The sequence below is a fragment of the Capricornis sumatraensis genome, chromosome 8 (assembly GCF_032405125.1).
Source record: "Capricornis sumatraensis isolate serow.1 chromosome 8, serow.2, whole genome shotgun sequence".
NCBI classification, from domain to species: Eukaryota; Metazoa; Chordata; class Mammalia; order Artiodactyla; family Bovidae; genus Capricornis; species Capricornis sumatraensis.
Window position 1 is genome coordinate 110,987,906 of NC_091076.1, and position 19,314 is coordinate 111,007,219.

The 19,314-nt window shown below is 53.0% G+C and overlaps 1 protein-coding gene across 1 annotated transcript; it reads left to right on the plus strand.

The window, feature by feature from the left end:
* The first annotated feature begins 228 nt into the window (after positions 1-228).
* LOC138082818 (uncharacterized) lies at positions 229-17,376 on the plus strand. The gene is made up of 5 exons (XM_068976203.1): positions 229-296; positions 9,412-9,599; positions 15,504-15,637; positions 16,791-16,971; positions 17,264-17,376. The coding sequence occupies exons 1-5, from the start codon at positions 229-231 to the stop codon at positions 17,374-17,376; spliced, it is 684 nt and encodes a 227-aa protein (XP_068832304.1).
* Positions 17,377-19,314: the final 1,938 nt, after the last annotated feature.

The window sequence follows — 19,314 nt, forward strand, 5'->3', positions numbered from 1 at the left end:
TTCTTCAGGACTTCAGTTCCAAACGGCTTAGGAATTCCATTGGCAACATCACAATGTCAACATTCCAAGCAAGTCCAGAGCCCCCGGAATCAAGGGCTAGGATGCCAGAGAAAGAATGGCACGCGATCCCCATGAATCCTGGGATTTGGTGTAAGGGCAAAGGCTAAGAAGCCGGAAGTGAAGAGAGAAATTCCATCCACACTACTGAATCTGAACGCCATCCGAAGAATGTCCCGTTTCAGTAACTGGAAGGCCTACCAGGTCAGCAGAAGCTTGATGTCATATGACGACATCAGGTAACTATCCGTCCCTTTCTTCCTTTATGTCCCTGGAGACCCGCTCTGGGTGTCGGTAGCCGAGCTGTCCTTAAGCAGAGGGTTTAAAAAAGCTCACAGCTGCAGCAGCAGTCCTTTCAGTTCAATTCAGTCGCTCAGTCGTGTCCGACTCTTTGCAACCCCATGGACTGCAGCACACCAGGCCTGCCTGTCCATCACCAACTCCTTGAGTTTACTCAAACTCATGTCCATCGAGTTGGTGACCCCATCCAACCATCTCATCCTCTGTCATCCCCTTCTCCTCCTGCCCTCAATTTTTCCCAGCATCAGGGTCTTTTCCAAGGAGTCAGCTCTTCACATCAGGTGGCCAAAGTATTGGAGTTTCAGCTTCAGCATCAGTCCTTTCAATGAACATTCAGGACTGATTTCCTTTAGGATGGACTGGTTGGATCTCCTTGCAGTCCAAGGGACTCTCAAGAGTCTTCTCCAACACCACAGTTCAAAAGCATCAATTCTTCAGTGCTCAGGTTTCTTTATAGTCCAACTCTCACATCCAAACATGACTACTGGAAAAACCATAGCCTTGACTAGATGGACCTTTGTTGGCAAAGTAATGTCTCTGCTTTTAATATGCTGTCTAGGGTGGTCATAACTTTTCTTCCAAGGAGTAAGCGTCTTTTAATTTCACGGCTGCAGTCACCATCTGCAGTGGTTTTGGAGCCCCCAAAAAATAAAGTCTGACACTGTTTCCACTGTTTCCCCATCTATTTGCCATGAAGTGATGGGACCAGATGCCATGATCTTTGTTTTCTGAATGTTGAGCTTTTAGCCGGCTTTTTCACTCTCCTCTTTCACCTTCACCAAGAGGCTCTTTGGTTCTTCTTCACTTTCTGCCATAAGGGTGGTATCCTTTAACAACATAAATAAGAAGATCGTTTCTCTCTCTCTTTTTTTTTTTTTTGAAACTGGATGTCTTTGGGGTACTGTAGAGGGGATGTGGACATTTTTCTCTCCGTATTAATTTCATTTAAAGTTACTAGTGTAAAATTAACTAAGTAAAAGTCGTTGCAGTAGGTGAAATGCATTCAGCACCACTAATCTGACTCAACGTGGGTCCAAGGCCACAAGTGAAAAGTGAAAGTGAAGTCGCTCAGTCATGTCCGACTCTCTGCGACCCCGAAGACAAGGCTCCTCTGCCCATGGGATTCTCCAGGCAAGAACACTGGGGTGGGTTGCCATTTCCTCGTCCAGGGGATCTTCCCAACCCAGGGATCAAACCTGGGTCTCCCGCATTGCAGGCAGACGCTTTACCCTCTGAACCACCTCGTAAAGCATCCCTCTTGTAAGAAAGACTCAGAGAGGGTTTCGGAGTTTACCCAGAGCACAGTGGAGTGGAGAAAACGAAGTCGTTGGCCACCAGGGTCTTGCTCTGGGGTTCCTGGTCCTCCTGATGGCCGAGAAAAATCAAAACTGCCCGTGAAGGGGAACTTACTCTGATCCTGTTTGAAGCATTTCAGCTTGAGATGAACTCAGCTTCCTTTGGGGGCATGAAGAGTCAGCTCGAAAGCTTTTCTCCCTCGAGGGGTCACTCCTCCCGCCCCTTCCCAACACGGAGCCGGAGCCGAGTGCCGGGTCCTCAGCGGCGGGCGGGGCTCTCAGCGCCTGGGCGGGGCTCACTCAGCTGCAGGGCCGGCCCGGGGTCCTCAGCCGCGGGCAGTGTGCTCTCAGCACCTGGGCCGGGCTCACTCGGGTGCAGCTGCTCTCACTGCCCTTGGGGCGCCGTGCTGGCCTCTGCCAAAGCCCATGGTCCCCACGGCCCTCAGACCACCCGGTCCCTGTGCAGGGCGGGCCCCTGACCACAGGGCTGGGCCAGGACTGAGCACTCAGCACCCCGGCGACCTCTCGGCAGGGCCAGAAGGGTCCCAGCATCCAGCCTTCTACCTCCTGCCACCCCGGCAGACACAGGGGGCCCCGGGTGGACCACCCTGTGGAGACTCTCCCGAGTCTGACGCCCCATCATCCCGCCCGGTTTGGTTAAACCAGGTGGAGTCGGGGAGGAGATGCCTGGAGGAGGAGGCGGTGTCTTCTCTGGGACCAAGCCAGGTTAGCACCCTAGCTCTTCCCTCCCAGACATGGCCGCGTGGGGGTGGTCTCCACGTCCTCTTCCTGTGGGGTGGGCACTTCCCCAAAGCCACTTCCTCCAGCTGCTCTGCCCTATGGCCTTCTTAAAACTCATTTTTTCATTGGAATATAATTGCTTTACAATCCTGTACAACAGTGTGAATCAGCCATAGGTATACGCTAATCCCCTCCCTCTTGACCCTCCCTGATCTCCTCCAGCTCTGTGTATGTTAGAGGAAACCCTTAGGCATTTAGAAAACCCTTTCTGTCTTCACAAAGCCGGGTTTCTACCTAGCTGTGGATTCCTTGCCAACGGGAGATGAGGACTTTAAAATGACTTCACTCTCTCTGCTTTCTGCTTCAATAACCCTAATTGTCTCCAGTTCAGTAGAAGCTACATCAGCTGATGACTTACTGGATGGAGGATAAATCAAAGCGGCTTTACAAAGTTAGGGGGGCCACACAGGGAGCAGGAGGAAGCAACACGTAGCTGAGGCTGGTGACCGTGTGCGCGTCACCACCTGGAGATTTGAGGCCCGACGGTCCGAAGGCAGGCTCACCAAACCCAGACACACAAAGTGTGGAAAGTGCGCAGGTTACCTCCAGTTCAGCTTCCCGGGTGGGTCAGTGGTAAAGAACTCACCTGTCAATGCAAGGGACACAGGAGATGCGATAAACGGGGGTTTGATCCCTGGATCAGGAAGATCCCCTGGAAGAGGGCACAGCATCCCACTCCAGTCTTCTTGCCTGGAGAATCCCACGGACAGAGGAGCCGGGCAGGCTATGGCCCATAGGGTTGCAAAGAGTCAGATGTGACTGAAGCGACTTCACGCACGCGTGCAGCCTTCAGCTGAGATCTCAGCTCGCTCGAGACAGCCTCCCAGGGGAGTAGCCAGCCCAAGGAATAAGTACTGCCATCACTTTCCTCCCTTCTTTCCATCCCCCACTGAGCATCCCATCCGCCTAAACTAACTGGACGCCAGAGGCAAGGGCTCCCCTGATAGAATCCAACCGGCAGCTCCACGGTGGGGAAGGATGGGCAGTGGATGGGCTGGACCAGAACCAGTCTAAAAGCTTTTCCTGACACAGCATGGAGAAGGGATCAAGTACCAGTGGGTGAAGGAGAAAATCTTATCGGTATTTTCCAGAGCTATGATCTCCCTATAACATAGGCCTGTCACATCCATAGTTCCGTTCCTGCCAGTGTCTAAGTGTCTGCTTCACCCATCCAGGTATGGATTTCAACCAGATGCCCACTGACCTGTGAAGTGTTCTGGTGAGGATAACCGTAGCTGACCCCAAGGGCTTCCCGCGTGCCAAGCACTGTGGGAAAACTTATTATTTCCTCCTCAAAAGAAACTTCAGGGGTAAGACTTATTATTAGCATCTCCATTTTACAGATGGGGAAACCGAAACTAAAAGAATTAGAAAATTTGTCCAAGGTCCTACAAGCTGCTCCACAGTCCATATGAGATAAAAGGCCAGGCTCTCCAAGATGGGTGGGCTTCCCAGGTGGCTCAGCAGTAAAGAATCCACCTATAATGTGGGAGACACGGATTCTCTCCCTGGGTCTGGAAGATCCCCTGGAGAAGGAAATGGCAACCCACGCCGGTATTCTTGCCTGGAGAATCCCACAGACAGCGGAGCCTGGCGGGCTCCAGTCCACGGGGCCGCAAAGAGTCGGACACGACTGAGCGACTAAACAAGAACAACAACTCCAAGACCCGCAGGGACCCGGGCGGGACACACAGGGCCTTGACGCCAGCGTCTGGATCGTCGCGCCGGTCGCCAGCTGCAGTGGGGGGCCCCGGGCCACCAGATGGCTTTTCAAGAGCAGCTTGTAATCCATGTTACATAGGGAACTTCCCGCTTCTGTGCAATTTACATTTTTTGTTCAAGTTGATTTAAAGTGTACAATCAGGAGGTCCAGTCTGCAAACCTCTGCTCGACTGTAACAGAGAAAACCCACCCAGGACCCCTGCACCTCCCCCGCAACACACACACAACTGCAATGCTTGTCAACAGCCTTTCAAGAGCTGCAAACCAGGAATGTCTGTTTCCTGTCCAATAGGCAACCATTGCGTTTGCAAGTTTGATAATAAAAATGTGACAGTTTGTGGTGACCAGTATGAACGGTCTCATGCTAAGAAGGTTACACGTGTCATTTCCTTTTGTCTTCACAACTACTCTGCAGTTTACATATATCTCATTATTCACGTCTTCCAGAGAAAAACAGAGTTCAACGATATTTTCAGAAAGACTGTATGATATCACTTATATGTGGAATCTGAAAAGCGCATAAAACTAGCAAATATAACAAAGAAGAAGCAGGCTCGCAAAGGCAGAGAACAAGCCAGTGGTTACCAGCTGGTAGAGGCAGGGAGAGGAGAGATGGGGTGGGGACTAAGGGGTACAAACTGTTAGAAATAAAATAAGCTACAAGGGAAAAGAAATAAAAGAAGATACATGGATATACCGTACAACAAGGGGAATATAGCCAATATTTTGCATCACTCTAAATGGAGTATATCCCTTAAAATTGTGAATTACTGCATAGTACACCTGTAATGAGAAGGCAACGGCCACTCCAGTACTCCTGCCTGAAGAATCCCAGGGGTGGCGGAGCCTGGTGGGCTGCAGGACGTGGGGTCTCGAAGAGTCGGACACGACTGAGCGACTTCCCTTTCACTTTTCACTTTCACCCATTGGAAAAGGAAATGGCCACCCACTCCAGTGTCCTTGCCTGGAGAATCCCAGGGGCGGTGGAGCCTGGTGGGCTGCCGTCTACGGGGTCGCACAGAATCGGACACGCCTGAAGCGACTGGGCAGCAGTGGCACATCTGTGATTTGCGCAATATTGTACAGCACCTATGGGGCTTCCCAGGCGGCTCAGCGGTAAAGAATCTGCCTGCCAACGCAGGAGACGTGAATTCGATCATGGGTCAGGAAGATCCCCTGCAGAATGAATGCTTATCACAATCCTCAAGTCTTAAACTAGATGACTGTAGGGCTAAGGACGTGACTGAAGCTCTCTGACTCCCAAAGTTAAGCTTCTTCTACCAAAAGTAGAAGACTTTCCCCTGCATGGCTCCGAGATTCTAGGCACACACACCAGAAATCCGCTGGGACAAGTTTTTCTTCCAAGTGGGTCACCAGTGATAACCGCAAGTGAATGGATTTTGCAGTGCAGGCTGCTCACCAATCATTCAAACATCACGCTCGCTAAGAGCACCACGGACACCTTTAGAACCAAACAGAAAGGGAGATAAGCAAAGCAGAGCATGGAACGGCCTGTTCTCAGACGCCAGCAGGCTGGTGGAAAAACAAACAGAATCTGCTGAAAATTACTAGGAAGGCAGAGACCTACCGGAGAAACGTTAAGGGGAGCCTCTGTACTTTTTTGGCTTTTTCAATCCCTGATGTACAGAGAAAATGTCATTTTTAAAGAGTAGCTTTAAAAAATGGGTTCCACTTGCTGGAACTGAAAGGATCACATTAAATAAGTAGCTTGGATCATCCCTACTGGCTCATCCCTGTGGCTCAGATGGTGAAGAATCCGCCTGCAATACAGGATACACTGGTTCAGTCCCTGCTCTGGGAAGAGGCCCCGGAGGAGGAAATAGCATCCCACTCCAATGTTCTTGCCTGGGAAATCCCACGGACGGAGGAGCCCGGTGGGCTACAGTCTATGGGGTCGCAAAGAGTCAGACATGACTGACAGCCTGGTTTCTCTCTGAATGGCTTGTTCTTAACCAGTTTGTTCTGGGGGGACACACTGCCTCATGCAGGATCTTAGCTCTCCAACGAGGGGTCGAACCTGAGCCCTCCACAGTGGAAACGCAGAGCCCTAACCACGGGACCGCCAGAGAAGGGCTTGAATGTCTCACTCTTATCATTCAGGCCTCAGATCCAAATTCTCTTGCCCAAAGAGGTAGACCAGTCGGTTCAGAAGGTTGTCGCTGGTCAGTCGCTCGGTTGTGTCTCTTTGCGGGCCCGTGGATGGCGGCATGCCAGGCCTCCCTGTCCCTCACCATCTCCTGGAGTTTGACCAAGTTGGTGCCCGTTGAGTCGGTGATGCCCTCCAGCCATCCCAGCCCCTGCCACCTCTTTTCCTTTTGCCTCCAGGTCCCCAGCAGTTCGGAAGGTGGCCCTCACAGTGACTGTCTCTGCCCCTTGTTAGTCTCCCTTCCAGCACTTTTCACAAAAGACACCCACTCTCTTTAGATAGTCACTCACCGAGGCTCTTGTCCCCACTCCACCCTAACACCCAGCACAGCATCTGCAACACCACAAGGTACAGAAAACAAGGGCTGCATAAACAGAGCCCCAGGCCCCGTCCCGCGGCGCCGACGAAGCGCAAGGCAGACTCACAGTGAAGGGAGCCGGGCCACCGCCTCGAGTGAGAAAGCAAAGAGCCAGCTCCACCTATAAAAACATGCTTTCGGTTAAGATCACAGGAGATAGCTCCTAACTGATTATCCTGAGCTGGGGAGTGAGATGCAAAGAAAATAAACACATGTAATTGAAAACAGATGCAGAGCAGTCCGTCCCCCATGGGTGACTTGACGGAGGCCCTCAGACAGCTGTTCTCGCCAACATTTTACGAGCATAATTTTATATGCCAGAATACATTCTCATGAGGGGACGTCTCTGTCCCCCCAGCAGGCACTCGATGGTCAATCCGTCTTGACAAGGAGTCCTGAGGGTCCATGCTTATTTGCATTTCTGCCCAGGTCTGGTAACTGGTACTGCCCAGCTCCGACTTCATAAGTAAGAATCCGTAACAGAGGGACACGGTCTAAGATCCTTGAATAGGGCACGAGAGACACTATAATAGCATCTTTATTGAGTGTTGATTTCCTTCTTGTGCCAAAACACGCCTCCGGGTGATCGGTTCAAATGATACAGCTTGCTAGCAAAGCTGGAGGTTTCTGGTGATCAGACACAGAGCAGATGTCCCCTGAGTGCAAGAATGTTGTTTTTCCAAACAACTGCCCAGGGACTCACAGCTGCACCACAGAAACGGCCGGAGCTGCGTCTTTGCCGAGGAGCAGCCAAGACACCCGACGAGCGCACAGGGGCTTCAGAACCCGTTAAACTCATCAGAGAAAAGCCGCACGCTTTTTTAAGGTTTGGAGAAAATTCCAGGTGCCCGTCCAACCTCAGGGAGGACAGTTCGATGCCTGGTGTTAACCCAGGGCTCCCAGAGGGACACAGTGGCATCTAAATCTTAACATTCTCTTCTAATCATCATATCCAGGACGTTGGGTTTCAGATGCAACGCCTCTGGCTTTCAGGGAAGAACTGAAGCTCGCCAGAGAGGTTACCACTTAGTGCTTCTTCAGATGCTAACCACAAAATGCAAACGCAAAATCATGTCCTCTTTTCTGAGCCTTAGTGTAGCTGGACACTCTTGATGAATCTCGGATCAACCTTCATTGGTACAAGCAGCACCCTGACTCTCTGCTCCTGACTGACTCTGGGTGTCCCTGTGGATCTGAGGTGTCTTAATCATCCCTCCATCTCTCTCTTCCACATAGGTCATAGTTTTGAGCTACTGTCTTTTATTCTCCTCAACCTTTCCCCTATATTTTGTCCTCTACCCATCCACTCATCCATCCACCCACCACTCACCCACCCATCCATCCCTCCATCCATCCACCCACCCAGGCATCCACCCACTCACCCACCCATCCATCCCTCCATCCATCCACCCACCCAGGCATCCACCCATTCACCCACCCATCTCTCCATCCGTCCATCCGCCCACGTGAACTGAGCGTCGGTCTCTCACCAGATACAGCGCTACGTGCTGGGGATACACTGGTGAACAAGATAGAGTCTAAGCCCTCGTGGAACATAATACCTAACAGTGGAGACAGGCACGAAGACGGGCCATTTATTGCACTTGTGGTCATTACTAGAATGGAGATGCTTAGAAGGGGCTGGGGACCAGAGGGAGGGCAGGGCTACACGGATGGGCAGGAGGCGGGAGGTGTCATGGACCACTCCATGGAGGACTGACAAGGAGGAGTCCCCAGGAGGATGGGAGCACACACGAGGAAAGGGAGACAGTGTGGCATTCCAGGCAGAGTGAGAAACGCAGCCCGAGGCACAGAGACCCGGGCCCTGGGATGCCCAGCGCTGGTCGTGGGGAGGGGCGGGGAGGAAGCGGGCAGGGCTGAGTCACAAAGCTCCTGGTGGGTCCTGCCAAGAGGAATGACTTGGAGGTTTGAGGGTAACCCGAGAATTGTGTTTGATTCTCCCCCCAAATAACCTTTTCAACTGGTCTGCCTGCAATGCAGGTTGGATCCCTGGATCAGAAAGATCCACTGGAGAAGGAAATGGCACTCCAGTGTTCTTGCCTGGGAAATCCCATGGACAGAGGAGCCTGGCGGGTGTAGTCCAAGGGGTCGCAAAGAGTCAGACACGATTGAATAACTAAATAACAGCAAATATTAAGCTTACCCCATAAACAGAAATACTAGCTCTTAAAAGTGTCCTGACTTGTAAGATCTTTTCTTTCATTCATATACAAGGATGTGTATAGATATGTATGTGTACACATGCACGCACACATGCACGCACGCACGCACACACACACGCACACATGCACGCACACGCACACACACGCACACACATGCACACACACGCGCACACGCACGCACACACGCGCGCACACGTGCACACGCACACACACACACACATACGCACACACGCACAGACGCACACGCACACACGCACGCACGCACGCACGCACACACGCACACACGCATGCACACACCTGCTGTCTGATCGCCCTGCTGCTTGGGCACTGGACGCGTCCACTCATCTCTCCGTCTACTATATGCAAGGATAAGGGATCGCATCCATCCATTTTCCCTCCAGTTCACATTCTTTTTCCTGAAGTTAGGCTCTTGTTCACTGCTTTCCACTGAAGCCCGCAGGCCAGGCCCCACGCTCGGGGCAGCTGACGCCCTCAGAGCATCGGCGCTGACGGGGGTTTTGTGTTTAGAGCGCCGCGTGAGAGGAGGAAGAAGAAGGAGGCCCTGTCTGAAGAGCAGCCCCGGCCCCTCGGTCAGAGGCTGCCGAAGAAGGAAGGGGCCCAGGTCACGGGCAACAAGGCCAGGGACGCGGGCGACGGCAAGGCTGCGGAGGACGGCGCTTCTCTCGGCAAGAGAGAGTCCCGGAAGGACGCCAGGGGTAAGGCCAGCCATCCTGGGGAACCTGCGGGCTTTCTTTCATTTCAGGAACTGGGGCTCGGGGGCGAGGGTGGAGCTGATGGGATGGGACCCAGGGAATGGAGGCGGGCGAATTCAGGTTTTAAAATGCAAGCCTGCAGAGCTACAGTGCTCAGGGCTTAGCGTCCAGCCCCAAGGCTCCCACTTCTGCATTTAGGTCAAACCCAGGGCTGGGCAAAAGCGGACCGCTCCCAGGGACACCGACGGCCGGGCAGGGCAGGGGGTCAGCAGCCACAGATTGCAGGTGCCTCACCCTCAGGGAGAGAGTCTGCTTCTGGCCAAGGACACACGAGCCCTTCCCGGGCATGCTGCCTTCATGTCTGGGGACTGAGCTCTTCCCGCAAAGCAGGGACCGAGCCGGGCACGCCTCATTCAGGCAGGAAGAGGTCGGCTGCCAACAAGGCATCTCTTCGAGAATGGGGGGCAGACACACATCCCTGGTGGCCCAGCAGAGAAGCAACCAGGTTGCAAAGCAGGGGACTCAGGTTCCACTCGCCACAGGGCCACCAAGCCTGCCCACAGCGGAGAAGATGCCCCAGGACGCAACGGAGACCCGACACGGCCAAACTTCTAAAAACAGGGAGAATGGGGACGCGTCCCCTAGTGCCAGCGGCAGACACCAGAGCGGGGCCGCTGTCGGGAGCGGGAGCTCAGAAGAGAGAGGAAGACAGAGAGGCAAGGCATCCCTGCGTTTCCATCTCCTGCTGTAGCCAAAGAGGCCGCGCCTTCCGCAGAGACGTCCCCGCGATGCTTCTGCTCAGTGTGCCTCCTGGATGCAGGAGAGAAAAGCGGGGGCTGTTTCTAAGGTGAAAAGTTATCTTCAGGCCTCACTTACTGACTGGATGGTGCAATCCTTTTTGATCATTAACTCAGAGCTGTCACTTATACCGAGTCCCAAACAGAGTGACAAATTCCACGCCAGAGCCAGGGTTGCATAACTCCTCTGACTGCCTCCCGTTCCCACTGGCGCACAGAATCCGATTCTGTCCACACAGAATCAGGAAGGGCTCTTACTGATGCAGACCCAGCTCACGTTTTGCAAATTGGTTTCTAGTCCCTGAAAGTCTTTTTGGTTTCAGTCACGTGGAAGCCAGTGAAAACTGTGAAGAAGTGAACCAGATAAAACTGAGCTTGGAAAGCTTTTGCAAGCTTTGCCAAGTCTGGTCCTGCTCCCCAGCACTGAAACTAGTCCTTAAGAAGCTTTGTGAGGGGACTGCCCTGTGGCCCAGTGGCTAAGGCTCCATGCTCGCAATGCCTGGGATTCAATCCCTGTCAGGGAACTAAGATCCCACATGCCCCAACTAGGACCTGGAGCCACCAAATAAGCAAATAAAAACAACATTTTAAAAAAGGGAGACTTGTGGGAAAGGGAAAGAGGAGAAAAACAGCAAAAGTAGGAGAGAGGAGACAACTTATCTTAGGATAACAGCTTCAACCTTGAAGCAAAGCAAGTGCAAACTCCTCGTCTCCAGCGGAATTCAACGTCAAAGGCACAGGAGACAGACATCCGGCTCCTCCTGTCTCCCAGCTCAGACGCCTTCTGAGGGTCTGCACATGAGCCCACAGCGTCCCAGACCCCTGCACGCAGCCGAGTCGATTCTCCCCGGGCTTCCAACCTTCTCATTCACCTTCCCCCCCCAGCTCTGCATCGAGATCAAAGCCTTGGTGTCGTGTGTCACTCATGAGCACACTCCGCTGCGTGACAGGGACTCCAGGGAGCGTGGAGGGCACAAAAGTGGGTTCATTCTGTCATTCACTCTCTGGTGAGCACCCACTCTGCTCCAGACACTGTTTCAGGTGCTGAAAACACCTCAGTGAATGAAAACCAGAGGCGATCGTCCACAACACAAATGCAGAAATCATTCAGATGAGAGACGAGGGTAGCACGGACCTAAGTGGAAACAGTATCAGAAAGGTCCCCCTCTGAAACACGCGGTGCTCCAGGAAGGAGTTCACATGGAAGCCCCCACGTGTTGGGCTTCCTGGGCGGCTCAGATGGTAAAGAATCTGCCTGCAGTGCAGGAGACCTGGGTTCGATCCCTGGGTCAGGAAGATCCCCTGGAGAAGGGAAGGGCAACCCACTCCAGTATTCCTGCCTGGGAAATCCCATGGCCAGAGGAGCCTGGCGGGCTACAGTCCGTTAGGTCGTGAAGAGTTGGACATGGCTGAATGACCACCCCTTTCGCTTTCACACATGTGAAATCTTACTGTATGTGCCTAGATGCTTTGTTGATAGACTGACAATATATCCATGATTAACGACATAAAATATATAATTTATGCTTTATCATTAAAAAAGGCTTCCCAAGTGGTTCAGTGGTAAAGAATCCACCTGCCAGTGCAGGAGAGGCAGGAAACGTGAGTTCAGTCCCTGGGTCAGGAAGATCCCTGGAGGAGAAAATGGCAACCTATTCCAGTCTTCCTGCTGGGAAAATCTCATGGACAGAGGAGCCTGGGGCGGGCGGGGGGGGGGGGGGGCGTTCAGGGGGTCACAAAGAGTTGGACACGACTAACCAGCTGAGCATATCATTAAAATAACACAGTAACGCAGAGAATGCATTTATGGACCATATTCTATTCTCCAACTCATCTCCAGCCTCTCAGAGCAGTGTGGGCAGAGGGAGAATTTGAACGCCACTTTCATCTATACATGGTCCCATCTGGGTCGAATCAGTGACCCCAAGAAGGTCAGGGCTTAGTCCTCGAGGGGCCGGTGGAAGTTTTGGAAGCGTCGTGGGGGCCTGCCTTTCAGACTCTACTCCGTGTGAGCCGGGCCGTGTCTTACTTTCCTCCCACTTGACAGTGATTAGGACTTTCTTCCATTTGGGTTTTTTTACCCACTTCTGTCCCTGGAAGGCTCCGGAAATTACACAGCAAGTTTTCCACCAGATGCTCCTACAGCGGCCGACAGTCCCTCACAGCTGCCCGGCTGCCCTCCCCACATGTCGCAAGCCTGACGTGGCACAGAGGAAGGGAGACTCGAGCCCACGGCCCTGCCGCCTGCGGAATGCCCAGCTCCAAAGCCAGGTTGCCTTTCACAGCCTGGGGAGGCGCCTCTAAACTGCGGGGGGTTCCGCCAGGCAAGAGGTCCCGGCAGGAAATACCCAGACGTGTAAGATGTCAGGGTGGAGTGGTGAGGAAGGGGAGACGGAGAAATGTTCCAGAAGAAACGGGCTTGCTTGGAAAAGTGTGGTTTCTGCAGCGATTTTTGGAACCTCAGTGCAGAGAACAGCGGGAGCGGCTGCATTTGGGGAGCCGGCAGGCACTCCCAGCCCCGGAGTCACGTGCGACGTGAAATCTGAACCACAGCCCTTGCGCTCCACCGCCTCTGCTCGGGGGGTATCTGAGATCTGGAAGACTGCAGGTCAAAGGAGCGCTTGCTCCAGCGCGTCAGGGTCAGAGGAACACAACACCCGGGCCAGCACCGCACAGTCCGGCCAACGTGCTCGAGACCGGAAGGCTGAGCAGAGCGTGGCTCGGTTTTCTCGGAGAAGAGCAGACGGCTGAACGAGAAAGGAGAGCAGAGAGCAAAGGCTCAGAGAGGGTGAAGGTCCGCCCCTCACACGCGGCTTTGTTCACCTCGCCCTACATCCTGGTGCCCTGGTTCTTCTTGGGCAAAATGGAGCTCACAGTGCTCAGCTTGCAAAGTCACTTCAGTTGTGTCCAATTCTTTGCGACCCTATGGACCATAGCCTTCCAGGCTCCTCTGTCCATGGGCTCCTCCAGGCAAGAACACTGGAGTGGGTTTCCATTCCCTTCTCCAGGGTATCTTCCCCACCCAGGGACCAAACTCAGCTCTCCTGCATTGCAGGCAGATTCTTTACTATCTGAGCCACCAGGATGGGACCATATGTAGACGAGACTGGCATTCAAATTCTCCCTCTGCCCACACTGCTCTAAGAGGCTGGAGTCAAGTGGAACAGGACATGGTCCATAAACGCATTCTCTGCAGGAGTGTTTTTTTTAAACCAAGCCTCACCCAAACTCGCCTCCCTGAAGCTTCCTTTGTTGGTTCTAGTTCCATCCACAGGGTCTGGCCAGACGAGCATGACCCTTCTTCACGTCCCCCGCCTGACTCTATCTCCATCTAACCAATCCCTCTCCTTTCAGTCACGCCCCAAAGAACAAAGGGCGTTTTAGGGTTTCCACACCACTGTCACCACTGTCCTCTGAAGGAGACACAGTGGGTCCAGGTGCCCTTGAGTTGAGTTCAAGGGTTCACCTGTGATGAGATAAAGAAGAGAAAACTGGGTGCATTTCCTTCTTGTTCCAGATTCTTTGTCTACTGATGCAGGCGGGGGCCTTGCAGACAGGTTCTCAGTCATTCAGTCATGTCTGACTCTTTGCAACCCATGAACTGTAGCCTGCCAGGCTCCTCTGTCCATGGGACTTTCCAGGCAAGAATCCTGGAGTGGGTAGCCATTTCCTTCTTCAATCCACTCACACAGTTCAGTTCAGTTCAGCCGCTCAGTCATGTCTGACTCTTTGTGACCCCATGGACGCCAGGCCTCCTTGTCCATCACCAACTCCCGAAGCTTGCTCAAACTCATGTCTATCGAGTCAGTGATGCCGTCCAACCATCTCATCCTCCTCCCACCTTCAGTCTTTCCCAGCATCAGGGTCTTTTCCAATGAGTCAGTTCTTTGCATCAGGTGGCCAAAGTATTGGAGTTTCAGCTTCAGCATCAGTCATTCCAATGAATATTCAGGACTGATTTCCTTTAGGATGCACTGGTTGGATCTCCTTGCAGTCCAAGAGACTCTAAAGAATCTTCTCCATACCACCATTCAAAAGCATCAATTCTTTGGTGCTCAACTTTCTTTATGGTCCAACTCTCACATCCATTCATGACTACTGGAAAAACCATAGCTTTGACTAGACGGACCTTTGTTGGCAAAGTAATGTCTCTGCTTTTTAATATGCTGTCTAGGTTGGCCATAGCTTTTCTTCCAAGGAGCAAGCGTCTTTTAACTTCATGGCTGCAGTCACCCTTCTGCAGTGATTTTGGAGCCCAAGAAAACAGTCTCTCACCATCTCCACTGTTTCCCCATCTACTTGCGATGAATGGTGGGACCCGATGCCATGATCCTAGTCTCCTGAATCTTGGGTTTTAAGGCTCATGGCGGGCAGCAAATTTGTCCTGACACCTATTTTCCTAAAGCTTGCATCTAGGAAGTGTTTTCCTGTTTTTAACTGGCTGACGAAGAAATCAAAAGAGGACTATTTGGTGACACAGAAGAATGACCCACAAGTCAAAATGTCGTGCCCACGAATAAAGTTTTATTGGGACACAGTCAGCCCCACCCACTCATTTGCGTATTTACATATTGTCTGTGGCTACTCTGGAGCTGTGATAGATGAGATGGCCCACAAAGGCTTAAATGTTTATTATCAGGCCATCGGCAGAGAAAGTTCTCCAACGTCCATACTCAAGTCAAAGAATAATCCTGCACAAAGGCAGAAAAGTGAGAGGCTTACTTAAGTCATCCTTTAATAAACCAAATTAAATGACTGTGTCAGAGCCCCTAAGAACCTTCTCTACTCAGTTAAACCCCCAGAGCAAGAATCAACTCAACCTGTGTGGCCTCAACTCACGAACAACGAACGTGGCCTGAGACACACCCACCAAGCTGGTCACGTTCCAGAAAAGCAAATCGGAACATCGTCACAAGGGTTCCGTGGGTCTCCTAACAAGTGCTTTCTTTCTGGGCCCTGGGATGAGGATCTGCTTCTTTCTCAGCCGCACAAGCCTCCTCCTCGTTATGCTGGGGTCAAACACGGACAGATCAGCCCTGGTCGCGGTGGGAAGGAAGGGGTGCGGTGCCGGCATCCTCTGCAGTGCCCTTTCTCTCCTCACCCCCCCCAGGAACAGACTGGAAGCTGCCAGTCCCCCTGGGACCTGTTTATCCACCCTTGGTCTCGAGTCTGAGCTCCGTGAAAGCTCTGGGACGAAGCTGGGAGCTGACTCCTCCGACAGCGAGCAGGTTCCGGATACACAACGTGCGTCTCCCGAGGGTCCGTTTCTTCCTTCATCCTTTGCAGGCTGAACAGCGAGAATGGGCTCCGTCCAGGGGTGAGCTGAGCAGAGTGCTGAGGCCAGTGCAAACCAGAGGAGCAGGAGCGGGCGGTGTCTATCCCTCCCCCACGTCCCTGTCCAGCCCTGGCACCTGGTGAGACCAGGGCAGGGGAGAAAGGGAACCCTGAATGCAGGTCCTAATGCCCCCAGCAGGACCCTCACCGGGGATCCCCACAGAGAGAAAAGCAAAACCCTCAAAACAGGGCAGTCTCCTGATGGGCCTAAAGGTTCCTTCCACCTCAGGCCTGCCCTGTTCCTCCCCCACTCACGGTTACCAAAGGGAGGACGCTGGCCGGCAGAGATAAACCGGGAGCCGGGATGGGCGCTCGCCCTGCCATACACGAGGGCGATGACCCAGGGCCTCCTGCGCAGCACAGGGCCCTCTGCTCCAGAGTCTGTGATAAACCATGGGGAGAAGGAATCTGGAACGAAAAAAGGTGCCTGCTTATGTGTACCGGAGGGCTTCCCCGGTGGCTCAGATGGTAAAAAACTCTGCCTGCAATGCGGGAGAGCTGGGTTCGATCCCTGGGTCAGGAAGATCCCCTGGGTTGGGAAGATCCCTTGGAGGAGAAAATGGCAACTGACTCCAGTATTCTTGCCTGGAAAATCCCATGGACAGAGGAGCCTGGTGGGCTACAGTCTGTGGGGTTGAAAAGAGTCGGACACGACTGAGCTACTAACACTCACATGTAACTGAATCACTTTGCCGTATGCCTGAATCTAAGACAACATCGTAAATCAACTACACCTCAGATAAAATTTTAAAATAATAATGATCTGCCACAGAGGCGGGTGATGAGTCAAGGTCCCATAGAGAGAGCTCACGCCCTGACCCTCCAGCCACTGACCCACTGACCCAGAGACACATGGGGGGTTAGGGTTGGCGTGTGTGTGTCGGGGGCCGGGTTGCCCGTTTGATCTGCATCCCGGGGATACAGAAAATGAAGAGAGGGACCCGGAAGCCCAACTCACGCACGAGAGGCCTGAATGAGAGCTGCCCCTTCTGAAAAGCCCCGTCTGCTCTCGCCATGAGCCCGAGGCACTCGGGAACCTTCATTTCTTGGGCTCCTCGCACAGGTGCACGCGGCCCACCTGCCCCAGCAGGGCCCCTTCCAGAACTTCATGGACCTGAAGGCAGAGAAGAGGCTGGCCAGCCGCAAGGAGCATCGCAGCCGCTTTGGAGACATCAACACTCACAAGTGCTATCAGTTTGGACAGATTTTCTGCCCTTTCCAGGCCCTCGCCACCACGGTGAGCAAGCTTTTCTTCCGCATAGGGCTGTAACATCTTTTAGTGAGAACCAGGACAAAGCCCAGGGCTTCCTTTCTTTGGAGGGGATTCATTAGTCAGTTCCGGCCACAAAACAAGTTACCCTGAAGCTCAGTGCTTACGGAGGCAAGCATCTTTGTTTCTCCCTCGCCAGCTTACAGAGAAATACATTCATTCCACTTTTGCTCGCTGCAAATCCACGGGGTAGGAAGAGTAAGAATTGAGAGTAATCCTAACTGTCACGAGAGACTAAATCCAGCCTACCTACAGGTCTGTGACCCCAGATCTAGGGAAAGAGCTGAAGGCAGGTGGCCACAGTTGTGTTCAGCAACACAGCCGTTTCCAGAAGAGGAAGAGGTCTGCGGAGAGGGGAATCTTTTGTGATACAGGATGATGGTTCTGGTTCCTTCTTCCTCATCCGTCACCTTCAGGACCCAGGTCAACTCAAGTCCGACTGTTCCAGGAGGCAGGCCCTTGGGACTCTCACTGTTACGTCTTTGTGGTACTTCCTATAGAGCTGCAGTCTTACCATTCTAAAATCTGAGTATGCGTACGAATCACTTGGGGGATGTCCCTGGTGGCTCAGAAGTAAAAATCCACCTGCCAGCCCAGGACACAGAGACATGGGTTCAGTCCCTGGGTCAGGAAGATTCCCTGGAGAGGGAAATGGCAACCCACTCCATTATTTTTCCCTGGATAATCCCGTGGATAGAGGAGTCTGGCGGGCTACAGTGCATGGGGTTGCAAAGAGTCAGACTTGACTTAGGGACTAAACCAGCAGAATGAATCACTTGGGAAGCTTGATAAACACGCAGATCCCCCAGGCTTGTAGTCATTGCCATACAGGCATCCTGGGTGTCTTGGGTGGGGCCTCAGAATTTCCCTTTTTGATGAGTTCTCTATGCTCCTTGTTTATGTATCATCACTTAGCAGGACTTCCCATCCTAGCTCACTCCATCAGTGCCCCTAGGGCTGAAGGCCAGTATGCCGGGCAGCCTGTAACCCATTCTCAGCTCCATCGTGTACACTGGAACCCGGGTCAGAAACTTCTACCCATCGGTAGTCCCCATACTTCCCTGAACTTCACAGTCACCTGGGCAATCACGCTTTTCCCCATCTTCCCTCCCCCAGAGCAGAGATCAGAAGCTCTGAGGTCAAGTCCCCGGGCAGCAGCATGCTGTAAAGCCCATGTGGTAGAGTGGCCAGTTCATCCCAGTTTCCCCAAGACTGACTTGCTCAGTTTTCCAGGGACTTTGTATCTTTTAACACTAAGAGTCCTGTCCCAGGACCCTGCAGCCCTGGTTTTAAAACTGAGTATCTCAAGTCCCTGGAACTCATGCAGACTGCATGCCTGGTCACCTGTCCACTTGTGATTCCAATGCGCAGCCACGTAGAGAACTCTGCACGCTGACCTTCCCACGAACCAGCCGCAGCGCCTCCTCTCACAGGTCACTGCTGCCCATCTTCCCAGCCGCTGACCAGTGTCCCCGGCAGAGGGGCCACATGCCCAGAGCCAGGCATGCTGGAGCATCCAGACACCTGCTGGAGCATCCACCCCCACCCTCAGGGAGGGCGAGCAAACAGCCACGCACTGCAAACACCAGCAAAATGGAGCAGTAATAGCAGCAGCGCCGTAAACTGATAGGCCCAGGAGACGAGGGCTGTCCAAACTGGAGATGCTTTCTGCTAAACCCAGTACCCCCCGCCTACCACAGCCCTGAGGCCTTGCTGAAGGACGATGTCCCCAGGTAGGGACGATGTCCCCAGGTAGGGACAGCCTCTCAACGCACAGGGCACCTGGGAGAGGGGACCCCCGTGAACTGAAGACCACAGGGTCCTTGTGTGGACTCCTTAGTGTGGGGCAGGTGTGGTGCCGGAGCCCTCACAAGGCCTTGGGCTCCATGACCTCATCATGTGAGCATCATCCTCGCTTTATCCACGAGGAAACAAAGGGCTAGACGTTAAGGGATTGGCCCAAGACGGCAGCCAGTCAGAGCTGGAGCCGGGACGTGAGCCTGCTGTGCAGAGCAGGCACCCCCCAGCCCCCACGCTCTAGTCTACGTTTTTTAATTAAACTACGTATATACAGTGGAATATTACTGAACCATAAAAAGAACCAAATAATGTCATCTGAAGCAGTATGGATGGACCTAGAGATTATCGTACGAAGTCAGACAGAAACAAATACCACATGATACCATTTATATGTGGAATCTAAAATCTGCTGCAAATAAACTCGTCTGCAAAGCAGAAACAGACTCACAGACACGGAGCCCAGACTTGTGGCTGCCGGTGGGGGGAGGAGCTGGGCGGGTGGACTGGGAGTCCAGTC

Bases quoted from the DNA above. Each gene is read 5' to 3' on its own strand.
- LOC138082818 (XM_068976203.1), top strand. From the start codon at position 229: ATGTCCCGTTTCAGTAACTGGAAGGCCTACCAGGTCAGCAGAAGCTTG. The intron at 9,600-15,503 runs GTAAGGCCAGCC...CACCCCCCCCAG, and splicing joins GTCCCGGAAGGACGCCAGGG to GAACAGACTGGAAGCTGCCA. The intron at 16,972-17,263 runs AGCTTTTCTTCC...GGTCTGTGACCC, and splicing joins CCTCGCCACCACGGTGAGCA to CAGATCTAGGGAAAGAGCTG.